The 17,139-nt window shown below is 37.0% G+C and overlaps 1 protein-coding gene across 2 annotated transcripts in view; it reads left to right on the top strand.

Moving 5' to 3' along the window:
- NHLRC2 (NHL repeat containing 2) overlaps window positions 1–15,915 on the top strand; it is a 60,095-nt gene extending 44,180 nt beyond the window's left edge. Inside the window, exons 7-12 of one of the 2 annotated variants that reach the window (XR_004683613.1) lie at window positions 1,786–2,017; window positions 2,594–2,716; window positions 3,846–4,052; window positions 5,207–5,426; window positions 8,573–12,826; window positions 14,042–15,915. Coding sequence is in view for 1 of the 2 variants with exons in the window: in XM_035029465.1 (XP_034885356.1) it covers window positions 1,786–2,017; window positions 2,594–2,716; window positions 3,846–4,052; window positions 5,207–5,426; window positions 8,573–8,829 (1,039 nt within the window). In the remaining variant the exon portion in view is untranslated. Of the gene's footprint in view, window positions 1–1,785; window positions 2,018–2,593; window positions 2,717–3,845; window positions 4,053–5,206; window positions 5,427–8,572; window positions 12,863–14,041 lie in introns of those variants that run through there. The other variant, XM_035029465.1, reaches the window with a different exon arrangement.
- Window positions 15,916–17,139: the final 1,224 nt, after the last annotated feature.

The following is a 17,139-nucleotide window of genomic DNA, read 5'->3' on the forward strand; positions in this document are numbered from 1 at the left end:
TCCTCCCTCCATCCCTCTTTTTTCTTCTCTCCCCTGACCCTGTTTCTGGTTGCATTTGCTGGTTTCCATAACTATTTCCTCCTAGACTGTCCCTTAAAGTAAAATTGTCCCTTACGTAAATAAGAGGAATACCCAATATCAATAAAATATGAGGTATCAAGGAAGGCTTCCTGGAAGAAGCTGCTAAATTAAAACCTGATAGAGGAGCAGGAGTTAGGGAGAGTGGAGGTTTTCCAGGCAAGAAATGACACCAGTGATGTGAGTAAAAGCCAGATTGTGAAGCGCCTTCTGTGTCCTTTGAAGAAATGTGAACATTATTCTGCATGCCTTTATGGAAAGTTTTGAGCTGGCTAGTGACATGATTTGATCTGTGTTTTTGAAAGAACACTGGCAGCATTTGGACTGGGAGAAAACTAGACACAGAGATAGCAGTGAGGGGACTGTGGTCATCTCCAGGCAAGAGAAGATAGTAGCCTGAACAGCGTGGTGACCAGAAACATTAACGCAAGGCATAATTATAAACAGTAGAAGTAACAGAGATGGCCAGAATGCACTGTTCTAGATGGCTGTTTTCGACCCATATGGTCAAGAGTGGGCTAAATTTCCAAATAAGTAGAGTTTTCTCACTCTCGTTCATAATAGGAAAATGTCCAGTCGGATCACATGGACCTGTATCATAATTTTAAGGATGCTTGATCTTTTTTACTGATCTTCCAGTGGTAAAGATTGCTAATGTTTTAGAAGGTCCTTTTCTCCCCACTCTTTCTTTTATTTAATTAAGGAAACTCCTATTCGAAATTAAGATTCATATTAATTACTTTTTAATTTATTTGTTTGGCATATTAGTTATCACATGTATTTCTCTGACTACATTTTTCTTTAAGTTTCTTGAATAAGTGGCTGTATTTTATACATTCTGTATCCCTTTGCCTCTATCCCCCATTGGGAACATATCAGTGAATAAGTGATTGGTGGTCATCTTAGACTTCTGCCTGCTGGGCCATATCTGGAGATGATGTACATGTCTTTGCATCCTGAGTCAGCTTCCTCCCCTCCCTCGACGCAGCATACCACCGTGTCTTCCTTCCAGTTCCTCCAGCATAAACCTAGAGGTCAAAGTGTAAAGCTTTCTATTACAAAAAGAATCATTGCAAAGTCTTTTAAATAGAAATTTCTCTATTGTATATAAGAAATTGATTTTACAGTTGATTAAAGCAGCATAATTGTCCTGTAAGAAGTTAAGCTGGGGGCGCCTGGGTGGCTCAGTCGGTTGAGCGACTGCCTTCGGCTCAGGTCGTGATCCTGGAGTCCCGGGATCGAGTCCCGCATCGGGCTCCCTGCTCGGCAGGGAGTCTGCTTCTCCCTCTGACCCTCCTCCCTCTCATGCTCTCTCTCATTCTCTCTCTCGCAAATAAAAAAAAAAAAAAAAAAACTTATTAAAAAAAAAAAAGTTAAGCTGGGATCCAGATGTACCTATGTCTGGCCATTTGTAGGAAAAAAAAAAAAAAAAAACCACACACAACTATCCAGTCAATAATATGATCATTGAGAATAGTTTCAATTTTGTGTATGTCAAAAAAAAAAGGTCCCTGCACAGTGAGTAAGTTAATGATTTAGAAGCACTACAGGGAAAGTAAAGCTGACTTGCACACTTGAGGCAAAGATCATGGGTCTGTTTTTTTAACAGTGTTTATCACCACCGATTTCATTACTTACATTCATTTGATGACTAAATGGGACACACACGACGATGTCGATTCCACCTATGAACTTGGGTTCTTTTAGGGAGCTGAAGAAAGGAACCTGCCTTCGGTTTGCTGGAAGCGGAAGTGAAGAGAACCGAAATAATGCGTATCCTCACAAGGCAGGCTTTGCCCAGCCTTCAGGCCTCTCTCTGGCCCCCGAAGATCCCTGGAGCTGCCTGTTTGTGGCAGACAGTGAGAGCAGCACGGTGAGAACGGTCTCGCTGAAAGACGGAGCAGTGAAGCACCTCGCGGGCGGAGAAAGGGATCCCATGGTAATGCGTGAAGACCGCTTTTGCATGCTATGCCCAGACCCTTAACCCCGCTTGCATGTTTCGAAGTGCGAAGTTATTGCATTTCGGGAGAGCGAGTTCTTGGCCTATCCATAAATCAAGTGGAAGTCAGGCCAAAGGACATGCGAATATAAAGAAAGGCAAGTGACAAAACCATCTAAGAAAAGTCAGTTGACTCTACCTGATTACACAAATGTCGAGGCTTCAGGAAGAATGGAAGGATCAAATGTTGATTACAGAGGAAAGAGGAAAATGTAAATTCGACACTTGGCAGGAGGGTGGAAAGAGCACCAGATTAGTAGACCTGACCTGCTCCTGACCAGATGTGTGATCACTGTGCACAAAAGTACCAAGTGCCACAAATTAACACAGGTTCAAAATTCTGTCATTTGTTTTCTTGTCTGAATTGAATACCCAGGTCTATTTATATGAAATCAGACCCATTTCCCCTTTAACTTAAGTAGCATATAGAGTCTTCTTTTTACTTTATACCCTATGCTGTAGCACTGGAAGAATTTTAATACATGCTGTTTCTTTCTTTAAAAAAAAAAAAAAAAGAATTTATTTGCTTTTGGTGATGTTGATGGAGAAGGAATCAGTGCCAAGCTTCAGCACCCACTTGGAGTAACTTGGGACAAGAAAAGGAATCTACTTTATGTGGCAGACTCTTATAATCACAAGGTGAGTCTTAACAGAATTCTAGATGATCCTGCTTTTCATCTGTGGCATGTAAAAAGCTGAAAGCTCTGTGAGCCTCCTCCAACTGCCACTTTAAAATAGAGAGGAGTAACAGTCTTTGACAACTGTGTACAGGCCTTTGCTGTTCTTTTCTTAGTCCTTTCTTTGCAAAGAGGATATGATGGCACTCAGAGCTGGAGAAGGGACTAAATCAGTTCCCCATGACTACAGCAAAAAATCATGAATTGCGATCCATCAAAGCTGCCTAGTAACAGGGTAAATAAGGCGGCAGGTGTCGGGGAAATTAATATGTCAACTAACAAAGGAACGTTTTCGAGCTGTTGCATGGTTGCAGTGCCTGCTAGCAAATAATTCCATTTTCAGCAGCATTTCCATTTTTGTCTCTATTGCACGGATTATTCGATTGTTGCCATTTTTATTGCATTTTTCTTTTCTATAAAAACTAGTGGAAAATGTTAATACCTTGTGATGACACCATAAATTAACATAATTGAGGCACAATTGGAAATCATTAGGTTTAACAGAAGCGGCCAATTCTCAGCCAGTGTTAGATGCTCATGAAAAAGAAAGTTCAACTGGGTCTCATTGTGAGGAAAAAGAATAACATTTAAAAATTTTTTTTTGATTCCAGAAATAATTTCATCAAAGATTGCTGCTGGAAGATAAGATGTAATTGGGTGTTTTATGTAATTTTTAGCTCTCAGAATGGAGTGTCTCCCCTGAGACTGTAATTTGAATGTTTGGCTTTTCAAGAAAATATGGAAATGCATTTTTTTTTTTTTAAGATTGATTTGTTTATTAGAGAGAGCACCCTCATGAGTGGGGGGAGGAACAAAGGGAGAGGGAGAGGCAGAAAATCCCAAGCTGGGCACGGAGCCTGATGCAGGGCGCGATCTCACAGCCCTGAGGTCACTACCTGATCCGAAATCAAGAGTCAGACCCTTAACTGACTGAGCCACTCAGGTGCGCTGGAAATGCCTATTCTTTTTCTGAGATTTAGTAAGAATGCTAATGGCAGTCAAGTTCTCTGGTTTGCTTTTCACTACACTTTCCTATACTATGAACAAGAGCTTGACCTTCAGCTATATACTGCATTATTCTTTCTTTTTAGATTAAAGTTGTGGATCCAAAAACAAAAAACTGTTCAACATTAGCAGGAACCGGAGACGCAAGTAACATTATCACTTCCAGCTTTACCGAGTCAACTTTTAATGAACCAGGCGGCTTGTGTATTGGGGAGAATGGCCAGTTATATGTAGCAGACACCAATAATCATCAGATTAAAGTGATGGATTTAGAAACAAAAACAATTTCTGTGGTAAGCAATCAAAGTGTAAGAGTATTATTTTAAGAATGATACTAAAGTCCTCACAGCACAGAAAGAGGCGCTTTTGGTTAAATCATCTCCAGTGTTGGACATAAAACATGTAGGTAGAGTAGTGAATGCTCCTTCCAGAATGCCCTGTTCTTGTTAAAAATTCCATTTGTGACGAGAGTGTTTAAGATACTGGAAGTTGGAGAGAATTTGAACTTTCATCTGTGTTTAAATGTCAAAAAAAAAAGTATGTGTATAGACATACACACATTGCGCATACATACTACATGGGTTGGGTTGTCCAGGTGTTTTGTTTTTTTTAAGGATTCTTGGATTCACCATGGGAAACAAAGATAACACATTAATCTCTTACCAGGTAACCTCCCAAAGGAAACTAGGAGCCACATTTCTCAACACATTGAAAATAAGATTGGAAGAAACTTAAATGAGTTCTAATCAATTTTTAAAGATAAGGATATAGTTTCCAAAAATGTTCAAGCTATCTCTTGATATTATCACATTTGGCTGGGAAAAAAAAAAAGCAAGAGCTTTTTTCCTAAAATTCTAGGAATTCCCAAGATACATAATTTTTTTTAAAAGATTTTATTTGAGAGAGAGAGAGAGGGAGAGCACAAACAGGGGGAGCGGCAGGCAGAGGGAGAAGCAGGCTCCCTGCTCAGCAGGGAGCCCGACATGGGGCTGGATCCCAGGACTGCGGGATCATGACCTGAGCTGAAGGCAGACGCTTAACCAACCGAGCCACCCAGGCACCCCCAAGATATATTTTAAAATAAAAATACTGCCATCATAACTGTCATTTCTCTTGACATAGATCATCTTATAGTTGGCAGTGAAAAATACCCCCTACATTTAAATTAAGTTTTACTTTAATTTCCTACCATCTATAAACATCCTGGATAATGAACTTAGTTCTGTTTCATTTGTATTGGTAATCTTTTTGCCAGGATGAAATATGTTTCTGAACCTATAAAATAATTATAAGGACGTCTAAGTAAGCACATTCCTAACTCAGACTAGAATGGCAATTAAGTTTTATTGACATAGAACCTCATTTTTCTACTGAGGTTCAAAAATAAGCTCTTTACAATTACTATGAAGTACTTGGGTTTTAATTAACAGATTTTCTTACTTCCTAGCTCCCAGTCTTCAGACCTGACAATGCTGTGGTAGATGGCCCATTCCTGGTCGAGAAACAGAGGACATTGCCCAAACTGCCTAAATCTGCTCCAAACATTAGACTTTCTCCAGTGGCTGCATCACCAGGCCAGACTCTCCAGTTCAGACTAAGATTAGACCTCCCATCAGGAGCAGAGCTGACCGAAGGGGTACCCAGTTGTTGGTTTCTAACAGCTGAAGGTACGAGAATAATCTTGCAAATGTTCCAGTATGAAATTGTATTTACCAGTCTACCTTCCAGTAATACAGTGCTCTAAATCTCAGAGTCCATTCTAAAGAAGGAAATTGATTTTCCCCTTTTTTTATTTTTTAAACGTACTCTTTTAACTGAAGTAACTTGATTTAGGCTTTTTCCTATTCAGCTTTTTGGTGGTGTTACTACTATCTTTTACTTTTCCAGATCTGCATCTATCAAGTGCTTTAGAACTTTCAGTTGCTGTTCATTTTATTTCAAAAGGACTTGATTTACCACTTAAGCCTGAAGCTGCATTTTCTTCTTTAGAGATGCCAGAGGTAGAACCTGAGCCCCATTACTTGCTTGCTATAAGAAAATGGAAGCCAAAACAGTATCTTAAAAGCATGCCATCCAAGTAGAAGAACAAAACATTGTTGGAGGATATGTAATTGAATACAAATGAATCACTGTGATCAGAATGCAGACAGAGCCTTTGTCCTTACTAATTTGTAGTCATTTAAGCTAAGAGCACTTCCTGTTCAAGTCTATTCTCAAGTATTCAGCGACTGTAAATTGTGTAAAGATTTGAATGTGTATTTGAAGCGCTGTGTGCTCTTGATTAATGTATAAGAAGGAATCAGCCTGCCGCTTGCCTGATAGCAGTGCTTTCCAGCCCCTCTAATCAACTGTGAAGTAAAATATTAGCGGTCCAGAACTAAGGGCTGACTTCTTGTCTCTAATGACCTTCCTCCGTCCTGGTCTCCCACGCTCTTTCGCATGTTCTCAGTCTTCCATTTCCTCCCGCCTCCCCCCTCCTACCCTCTCACACACTTCTGTGCCTTCCCCAGTCCCAGGCTCTATGCCTTCCTACCTTGCTACTTTCTCAGGGCAGCCGCTGCTATCCTGCAGCTACCCGCTGGGCAGCCACACCAAGGGAACCCAGAGATCTTGGTCGTGTAGCCGGGAGGAACGGCTGGGTCAGAGTTGGGGAGGCTGGCCCTGGGGTGACTGAAACCACCCCCGCCCACCAGCAGGGCGAGGGCTGAGCTCTGCAGGTGAGGAGGAGGAAGACGTTCGGAGCCAGTTCTGTGGACAGGAGAGTACTCAAACCCTGGCCAGTCCTCAGTCCTCGACTGTCGGCTGAACTGTTGTGCTGTGTCTCTTAGTCTGCAAGGACTGCATCGATTGGCGATCACTGTTAATTTCATCTCTCTGTTGTAACTAAAGAAAGAGCAGTGGATTGATTTTTAAAATGCAGTATTGACAAATTAACATGTTCGAGTCTGTTTGGTCCAACACAGAGATTAATAATGAGCCACTGGAATACAAAATACAGGTAAGTGTTAAGGTGAAGTAGTCCGTAGAGAAAAAGCACTTGTCCAAAATAGTGGTTCCATTTTTATTGTACATGGGCAAATAAGCTTTCAGACAAGAGTCCTAATAATTTAAGGTTTTTGAAAATTATTTTATAGGGTACATTTGTTACATCCACGATTAAAGGAAAGTTTTTCTTCTTGGCCAATTATTCGAAGAACTTTAAAAAAAAATTATATAGACCAAAATTTAGTTAAAAATAGATGTTTTACGATTTTATTTATTTGACAGAGAGAGACACAGCGAGAGAGGGAACACAAGCAGGGGGAGTGGGAGAGGGAGAAGCAGGCTTCCCCGCAGAGCAGGGAGCCCGATGCGGGGCTCGATCCCAGGACCCTGGGATCATGACCCGAGCCGAAGGCAGACGCTTAACGACTGAGCCACCCAGGCGCCCCGGTCTATATAATCAAAGTTGTCAGCACATGTGAAGATTTGAAGTACCCCCTCCAAAAAGGCAGTTGTAAAAGCACCACTGGCATATTATAACTTCACAAATCTCACATGTGATATATCTGAAAAATACCTAAAAAGGCTTTGTGTTCATTTCTAGATTTGGACATTAAAATAGCACAATTGTTTTCCTGTTTTGATTTAAAATATAAGTCTCCCACTAATCTGTTATCTAGCAAAGCCAAACATGAAATAAAACATATTCCCCAATACAGAAGCAAAGAAGGCCAAAGAATTTTAGATTTTCACCTTTCACTTTCTCCTTACTCTGACTTGACATATTTTTCTCAAATTTGAGTTTTGAATCAACAGAGAACTAGAAGCAATATACTGAAAGGGAGATGGAGAGGCCTAATAGAAGCGGGTGCTCCAAGTCCGTTGACTCATCCTGAGGTGAAAAGAAAGAAGAAAGCCAAAAAGTAGATATAGAATTTCATTACCACTCAGTAGGTTTTGTACAGATGACCAAAGTCACTGAGAAGTCATGAGACTGTGCTCCACGTCTTCTCTTTAAGATGGCAGGAAAGTATGTCCTGTGTTTTCCAGATGCTGGCTCTTGATTTCTAACCCCCCTTTAAGCTGAATATCCGTGTAAACATGTCCTTCCTCAGTATGACACAGATGTCCCTTCTGAGAGGAGGCACTGCATGAATAAAGACATTTTTAAAATTCTGATACTAGAAGCTTAAAGATTTTTAATGGTTTATTACACTTATGTTATAATCTACATATTTAAATCTAAGAAGAGTTATGTATTAAAATGAGGCAGACAAAATCTTAGTATTTACATTGTTGAGCCGATCTGAATAATATATGCAGTGTTACTTGTCTCTGAAAATGTATTGTTTGGTTTTTACCTTTGGATATTTAATAATTCATCATAATCTTGACTTTGAAAGTGACTGCAGAGTTGTACATAATTTGTATACCCTAGGTTATTCTGTAGTTGTCATTGGCATTCCTAAACACTTTATCTGATAAAAATGACCTATTTGTTTGTTTATAGAACTTAATAGGTTTCATTTTTAATTTCAAGGATTAAGGATCTATAGCCATGTTTGCATTATTCAATTTGGTTTCAGTAGACATTTGCAATTTACAGTGTTCAAAGGAAGAATTTTGATAATTTGATATCAAGATCATTAGCCTGGGAACTTCTCATGGGTGGTCATTATATCCCATCTATGTCCCTCACACAGAGCATAATGCCTGGCACTTAGAGGCTTTCAGTAAATATCTGTTGATTGAATTTAGTCTTCATAAGGTTTGTCTAATTACCCACTTGTCTTCTTATACAGTCTTAGTAATTTACCTTTTTATGTTCTAGGCAATGAATGGCTTCTTCAAGGACAGATACCCTCTGGAGAAATAGAGAGCATTTCCAGTCAACCAGCGATCTCACTGCAGATTCCTGGAGATTGCTTATCACTTGAAGCCGTGATATCTATCAGCGTGTTCCTTTATTACTGTAGCGCAGACAGCAATGCCTGTATGATGAAGGGAATTTTGTTCAGTCAGCCTTTACAAATAAGCAGTGCACACCAAGGGTGCATCGCTCCAGTAGAGCTCAAGTATGGATTTTAACAAGCCAGTTAGCTACCTGGCCGCCACAGCCACTGTCCTCCATCCTTATCATCACTGTAACTTAGGAAAAGCAGCTTTATTTCTGCCTCTGGATACCAAGGAGCCCACTGCTCAGTTCTAGCAACAGATTTTAAAATAAAGCTATGCTCCATATTTACTTATCTAGTATAAACAAATTCCTTCATTCTGGCTGTGTACCAGCTAAATCACTGACCATCATTTGAACCATGATTTTGTAATCCCTGCTGCTATTTGGCACAAAACTTAAATCCACACTGTAGTCTAGAATATTATCATGAACATAATTCGCAGTGAATACTGATAATGAAACCAAATATTTTAACTAACTTTTTCTACCTTTATTAGTATCAAGGAGCACATTTGAATATATACATTTCACAATAACTTTAAACAGAACCCAAGATCCAGGACACCTGCCATTCAAAGCCTAAGGTCTGTTTAAGCCAAAAAAAAAAAAAAAAGTCTTTACATCACAGTAGAAACTGAAAGAGTATCTGGGTGGTAAATATGTTCTTTTTTCTCTTCTGTGATTCTCTCAGTTGAGAGTGATTTAAAAGAGAATTTCTATTTTTATTATAAATTATTTGCTATCTTAACATACCATTATTAATGCCTTATAACTCTATTCAGAAAAAGTGTGTCAAAGGATGTACAGACTCACTCCCTTGAGTCCCCAGAGATACTATAATTTTCCCAGAGAAAAGGACTTTGAGACATATTACTGTCTGATACTATTCACGATAAAAAATAGTGACAGCTGAATCTGAGTAAATGGGTATATATGTTGTCTTAGAGGTTTAAATTTCACTTAGAAGCATTAAGATATGCAGATTGGTTGGGGTTTGGGTTTTTTGATTCCCGTATTCAGAACTTAAATTATGATCACTTATTGTGATGTTTTTAAAAATCACTTTTAAGCCTTCAAAGAAAATTTTAGTGTGAAGCACTTTCATGCTATTAATATGTATATATATTTATTACTCTTTAAAATATTAGGGCTGAAACATACAGGGATTTAATGACACTGGGGTTATTTTTAACCCAAAAAGAAATTGTCACTAGAAGATACTGAAAGTTTTTTCTTTATCCTTTCCCTTTATAACTATTTAAAAGCCTATTCTTGGTTTTACTATAATTGATTCAATATGTTTGTGATTTAATCAGCTTATAGGATTTTGAAAGTGTCAGGTAAACTGTATTTATCCAATAAATATTTATAGACAAAATGGCATAATATGCCTTTCCCTTCAAAAGCAAATTAGAAGTGTGATCTCTGCAGGACCATCATCTGCCCATTTTTCTTTTTGAAATATAGTTTTGAACATACTAGCTTTATATACTCAAGTTACCTAAACCTCTGAAGTAAGGAAGTATGTAGTACTGACTTTGATTCAATTTGTAACCTACTAAAGCTATTTTTAAAGAGATGTATAAATGTAAAGTTAAAAAGAATCTTGTTTAAAATTATATATAATTACCTCATAAACCTTTTCTTTCCACACAAGAATTCTGTAATAAAGGGATGTATAACATTAATACTCTCTTTTACAGAGAATAGGCTGAAGTCATGTTTTAATCTCATTTGAAATATACTTCTCATTTCCAGGTGGACATGATGAGAATATTTTCAGTCCCTGGGAAAGAAGTATATGCAGTTTTAACCTAATTCAGAAATACTTGATAATTAATTTTTCAGTATAATACACAAGCACACATATAGCTTTGTATTATATGTTTCTCAGAATCTAGTAATATTCTTTTTGTCTAGACAGTTTCGGTTAGTATTAAGCTTATACTTTCCTTTCAAAGTATAGGTTATTGAACATTCTTATTCTTACCCAGTCACCAGTCTGCACCGTTTTACATTAAAAATATTATTTCTATGGATTTAGTATGATTTTTTTGTAAATCCTACTAGAGCAGTATAAATAGGTTCCTAGAACTTATGACTAACATAAACCTCTTACATAAGAGGAAGCACTAGGAAGTTTATTTTTAAAAACTTGATCCTTCTGGCTTCTGTTTTCTATAAGGACTTCCATTTTTTTTTAACTCTTGCTTCTCTTGTATAAATCATGCCCAGTGATAGTTTAGAAAAAGTATAAGTCACCTTAAAGGGCCAGTAATGTGGCATCACACACGCTTTGACATCATTCCTAGAATCTTTGACCTAAATTATTGTGCTGCTTTGTCACTATTTTTTCCACACTCTTTGTGATGTCCTTTCACAAGTGGTAGCACTTTTTTTCCCTGAATTTATACTCAGGGTTAATATGATCCCTGAAAAGAATTTTGCTTATCTTAAATATGCTGCCTCAGGCAAATATTTAACCTATTCACAAGGAAAAACCTAATGGTTTAATCACCCATAAGTGTAACTTTGATAAAGTTCAGTGACTACCAAACAATTTTCTCAACTTTTTTTGGGGGGGGGGGGCGGGGGGGGTTCTGAACAAAAGGGTTTTTTTGTTATGTTAATCACTATACATTACATTGTTTCTCCTTAACTGTTCTAATACTATAGTTCTAGTATTATTGGGCCTGCAGAAAGCTATGATCTTAACACAGCCCAAAAAAATTCATATGTGTGGATGAGAGAACAAAGATCGAGAATTTCCATCTAAGTTTCTCTCATAGGCAGTATAGTTTTGAGTTAATATCACTGAAATAATTTACTCTCCGCTTGTTTTTCCATGTTGGAAAATTTAGGAAAATATTGAAAATATATATCAGTAATAATTTTCTGCCTGCACAAAATTTACTATTAGATTATATCTGCCAATTAAAAAGACTTCAGTCTGACCATTGTATTTGGCATCATGTTTAAGAACAATGATCAAAAAATAAATTCCGTAGTTCACAGTTGCATAAAAATATGTGGAGAGGAATGATGTCAACAGTGGTTCTCCTGAATGATGAAATTATGAATATTTTAATTCTACTTGTATTTTTTTCAGTGAACAATGTGTTGTTTTCAGAAAAGAAAACTGGAAGCAATTTTTAAAGATCTAAAGTGAACGGAGTTATAAGCACTGATGTAACTTTTCTAAAATCATCTTTATTACCAAGGATCAAGAACATAGTTTGGAGCTCTTTGTTCTATTGGTTCTCTTAATTATGTGATTTGGTGAAGACAGAAATGATCAGGACTTTTTCTTCTGGGGTTTTATAGTGTAATGTGGTATAGTGGTTGAGAGCATGTGCTTTGCAGGCTCTAGGATTCTAACCCTATACAATGGGGCTATTCTACCTGTTTTATGGGGGTCACTGTAAGGCTTCAATAGTGTTTGTAAAGTATTTAGTAATTAATGGAACTGCTAGTTATTCACTTAGTTAATAATAATTTATGACTATAAACACATAGCTTGACATTTTCTTTGCAACTGCAATTTCTAAAGGAAAATATTTCTCAGCCAACTATTTGATATGTTAATAATCTCCATGGAGCTGGGATTCAAGAAGAGAAACAGTTTTATAATAAAGTAGATTACTACTTTATAAGTGATGTTATAGTCAGAAACAAACCTACAGTTTTATGAAAATTTTCTTAGACCCAGGACTATGAGCCATATACTTCCTTTGAGAGGGTCCAGACATACTCACCCTACACCCCATTCCTGTAACACACTGATGGTGCTTTACAAAATCTTCAAAGTGCCTTCATGCATTTTGCCTCATTTGAGTTTCAAAGTAAACTATGAATCAGACAAGTAGATGTTACGTCCATTTTACAGATGTGAAAATGTGGGTGACATTAACTCAAGTTCTCAGAATAATGCCTGATGCTGGAGTGGGGCCTGGCATGGGCTGTTGCTCAGCCAATTGTGTGGAGTGACTAAAAGGTGAATAGTGACGTATCTTTTATCTGAATACAGGTCTCCTAATTCCTACCTCTATTCCTAGACGGAGAGTGAAAACAAACTGCAGAATTAAGAAAGAGTACGACGTACTTCTGTGAATGCTTTCTTCAGCCTCTGTTAAGTATTTAAATAAAGTAATACGAATAGCTGAATTTATTGAGTGCTTACTATATGCCTGGCACTTTTCTAAGTGCTTCTTATGCATTAACTCATTTAATCCTTAAAACAGCCTTCTGAGAGAGATACTGTTTTTCCTTTCTCCCCGATGACGAAACCGAAACAAAAAAGTTCTAAGCAGTTACGCCAGTAGATACAAGATTTAGGAAGTGGCCGGGCCTGGATCAGTCTGGTCAACTACCATACTACTTTGCCTCTCAAAAGTAGGGGTTTTTTAGACCTCAGTCTTTCAAAGCTATATATAGTAAATATACTATTTACTATATATAGTAAATAGTAATCAAAGAATCCAAAAAGTCCTAGTGATGATTGTTTTTTAAATTTAAGTTAAATCCATTTAACTCTATTAGCTCTTTGGACTTTTCATTATACCCTCTTAGGAACAGTCTGTATACTTTTGTTTCCCAAAAGATTTTATGTACCATTCTTCCTTAAATTCGGATATTATCCAGAATTTTTCTTGGCAGACATGTATTAAAGAATTAAGTAGATTTTCAGTTTTAGTCCAACAATGCTATTTTAATTGGTCTTCAAAAGGTAATTATAAGACCTTGTCATAAAGGATAACTGAATTTTTAGCACAGGGCTGTCTCAGACCCTAAACATCTTCATATTTAAGAACATTCTGTTATTAATAACTAAAATGAGTTCTAGAAGCATAATATTTGGCCAACCTGTTAACACACATAAAGCACATAAAGTTCTCTGCTTACTTGCTTCATAAATGACACTGGAATGAGAACCTCCACCCCAGTGACTCAAATATATGTGATTTTATCACAGTAAAGTTTTCACCAGGTCAACCTATTCTAGAGTTAGGTACTGAAAGGAACGAAGTAAAATTTTACCACTGTGATTCATGATCATCCAGGAGCAAGATTATAAACATCTTTTCATTAGATAGTCTAATTTAAATTATTAGAATTTATTAATTCTTATAAAATCCCATTCCTGAAACCCATAAGGAGATGTACAACTTAAAAAGTAACTATTGTGTCATACTTCAGAAGTAGAATTCAGTATTAATCACCAAGATTTCCTCCTCTTTCTCCTGGGGCACATACATAGTTTATTTAAATGAATTCACATTAACCAAAAGTCACTGTTTTGTCCTGAATAATTAAAAGTTCGTTTTCTCCATTTCCTTGAAATAGGATAACCTAAAGAACAGTATTACACGGTAGGGGCTTACTGATCTGCCTGCATGTGTTCCGTGACCAGGAAACCTTGGCCCTTCTCCACCAGACCTGCAGGTTCCCCTGGCTGCTTCTGGCCTCCCAGCAGCCAGTCTGACCACAGAGGCCTGGGTACAGTGGACCAGGAGGCCGCCCTAGGCAGCTTTTCTGATGGCAACCCTTCCATTTTTCCGTGTGCTGATTTGGTTTAATTATTTTCAAAGGTTAGAGCTGGAAAGTGAGAACTCTACATCCTTGCTGTGGAATGTTTGCCTAGAGTTCTCCACTGTCCAGTGTGTCCCTCTTCAAGGCATGTCGCTCTCAAGTACCCAAGGGGTGTTTAGTTGAGAGCCCCCAACCAAAAGGAAAGAATCACAGGTATTTCCAAATAGGCCTCCCTGCCTGTACCAGCAACCTTGTCCTAAAAAACACTAAACAAACATAAACTGAGGCTTTTTTGTGACTGTCAGGGCATGGTATGAATTCCTTTCTCTTTTAGTAGCAACTGACAGAGCTGGTGTTTCTCAGTAATACGGAGTGAAGCAAAATCTGTTAATGTTGAAACTTGAGACTATGAATGACATGGACAATTTATTGCCTTTGGTTTTAATATACTTGCTTACATACTAAGATTTGAAATACAGTGAAATGAGACCTCATAATGCTGAGAAGTAGGAAAAAAAATCAGCCTTCAGATTTAAATACGCCCAGTTTAGACAGTCTTTTTATGATTCTTTAGCTACCGTGCTATGCTCATGAGAAATATATGCTAAAGTATACAGGGCAAAACAGTTGATAAATTATGGTAATGAAAGGTAAAAATAGACATGTTCCTTTCTGAAAATGTAGAAGGACTCTGCCATGTAACAATCTATTGTTAGAATTTGTGGTCATTACAATCATGCTGTGAGCATCTACAGGATGGGCTGCCTGCGCTGTTCATTATACCGCTCAAAACTAACAAGTTTTTGCTTGTATAGGGTTGAAATGTATTGTTCATGCATGCCTGTGATATTCATCATCCAAATTTACCTATAAGACATACACTACCACTTCCTCTCCACACCTTAGACTTCTCTTTCTTTAAAAACAATAGTAGTTTCTGTAGAAGTTTCAGTGAGGAACTATGGTTTCACAAATAACAGAGCAGAATGGTTTTGTTGCAGTAAATTTTTTTTCTAGAATTCCTAATATCTCAGTTTCCAGAGGAGAACAGTACTGCATGTGATTTAAAGATTAATTTCTAATTTGCAATATACCTAATATTTTAGGAATATTTAGGTTAGTATAACAAATCAGTTTGCTGTGTGCTTGAGATCTATATGTATAATACACTCCCAAATTGTAACATTTCATAAATTTGTCAAATTTAGAGACTCAGACTCTCCCATCTTTTGTGTGGATAAAGTTGTGGTTTTGAGAATAGAGTTGGTCTGCTGTGCTGACTTCATATCTGTCATTCCAAAGGTTTGATTACATTTATTTTTTCCTCCAAAGATAAAAAATGCAATGAAATCCAATTTATAATTTCATATACTGGTATTTCCATTCATGCTCTAATTCTAAAATTTAATGTGGTATGCATATTTAAGTGTTTCATGTAGACAGATTAATATATTTTTACACTATTTCTGCATATATTTCAAGACTATTTTCAGTGACTTTTTCAAGTGCATATGTTAACAGAAGATCATATAGAATGAATGTGTGCACCAGCCTTCATTACCAACTCAAAAGAAGTGTAATACATGTGATTATAAAAGAATGTATTTATAATGTACACTAATGCCTAATGCCTCTTTTCTAAAACTTTGCACTTTTTCATGAAATAGATTAAATATTTTCTCTCTAAAGTCATGTTTCTGTTTTTAATATGCTTTCTGTTTTAAATAGACATGAGATAATTCTACTGCTTACAAATCTGTAAGTCACGATTTAGTATTTGAACTTTTGGGGAAATGAGTGTAGTACTTAAAAAAAAACTGCAAGCAAATAAAATCATGCAATCATAATTACAGTAATTAAAATCATAAGTATAAAAACTGCATTTAGGAAATGCGATCTATTCAGTAAATGGTTTTGGGAACATTTGAAAAGAAAAAAGATCTCTAGGGGCACCTGAGTGGCTCAGTTGGTTAAGCACCCAACTCTTGATTTCATTTCAGGTCACAATCTCAGCGTTGTAAGACTGAGCCCTACGTCGGGCTCTGCACTCAGTGGGGCGTCTGCTTGAGATTCTCTCCTTGTCCCTCTACCCCTCCCCCGGCTCACTCTGTCTCTCAAATAAATCTTTAAAAAAAAAAAAAGATCTCCATTTAACACTATTTACAGAATTTGAAAGGAATTAATGCCAACATAAAAAATAAGAATACAAAGTGCCAGAAGAAATGAAAGAGAATATAGTGTCAGGGGTGGGGAGGGCATTTCTAAGTATGACCTAAAACCCAAAAGCAATAATGGGAAAGCGATATGTATGACTACTTAAAAGTTTTAGGCATCTGTATAACAAATGAGAACAGAAATGAAAAGTTAAAATGAAAAAGTATTGCAAAACATAAGATTGGACATAAAATTAATCATATATGAGGAGCTCCTATGAACTATATATATATATTTCAAGTGTGTGTGTTAACAGATCATATATCCTATGAAACATACCCCCGTTAGAAAATAGGCAGAGAATGTGAGCATACAGCTCATAAAAGAAAGCAATGAGAAGATGCTCACTTCACTAAATCAAATGCAAATCCATCCATTCAGCTATTTACCGAGCATCTCTTTCGTCTCTAAGTACAGTGATGAACGCATCAGACAAGGTCCTTGCTATAGAGCTTGCATTGTACTTGAAAGGAGAGGTAAGAATGAATAAATAAACCAAAAGGGTAATTGCTGAAACAAGGTAAATAAGAGAGTAAAGGCCTCCCACTGAATTATGAAAGTATGAGAAAATGAAAAAATAAAGCTAATATTATCGCACAGTAGTTTAAAACATTACGAATGTTGAGAATTAAACTTTTCTTTGTAAGAAAACTTATAAAAAGTATTTGGACAGTGCCTGCTTCCTTCTCATCATAAAA

Source organism: Mirounga leonina, unplaced genomic scaffold, assembly GCF_011800145.1.
Source record: "Mirounga leonina isolate KUSES-001 unplaced genomic scaffold, KU_Mleo_1.0 Mir_114, whole genome shotgun sequence".
Lineage (NCBI taxonomy): Eukaryota > Metazoa > Chordata > Mammalia > Carnivora > Phocidae > Mirounga > Mirounga leonina.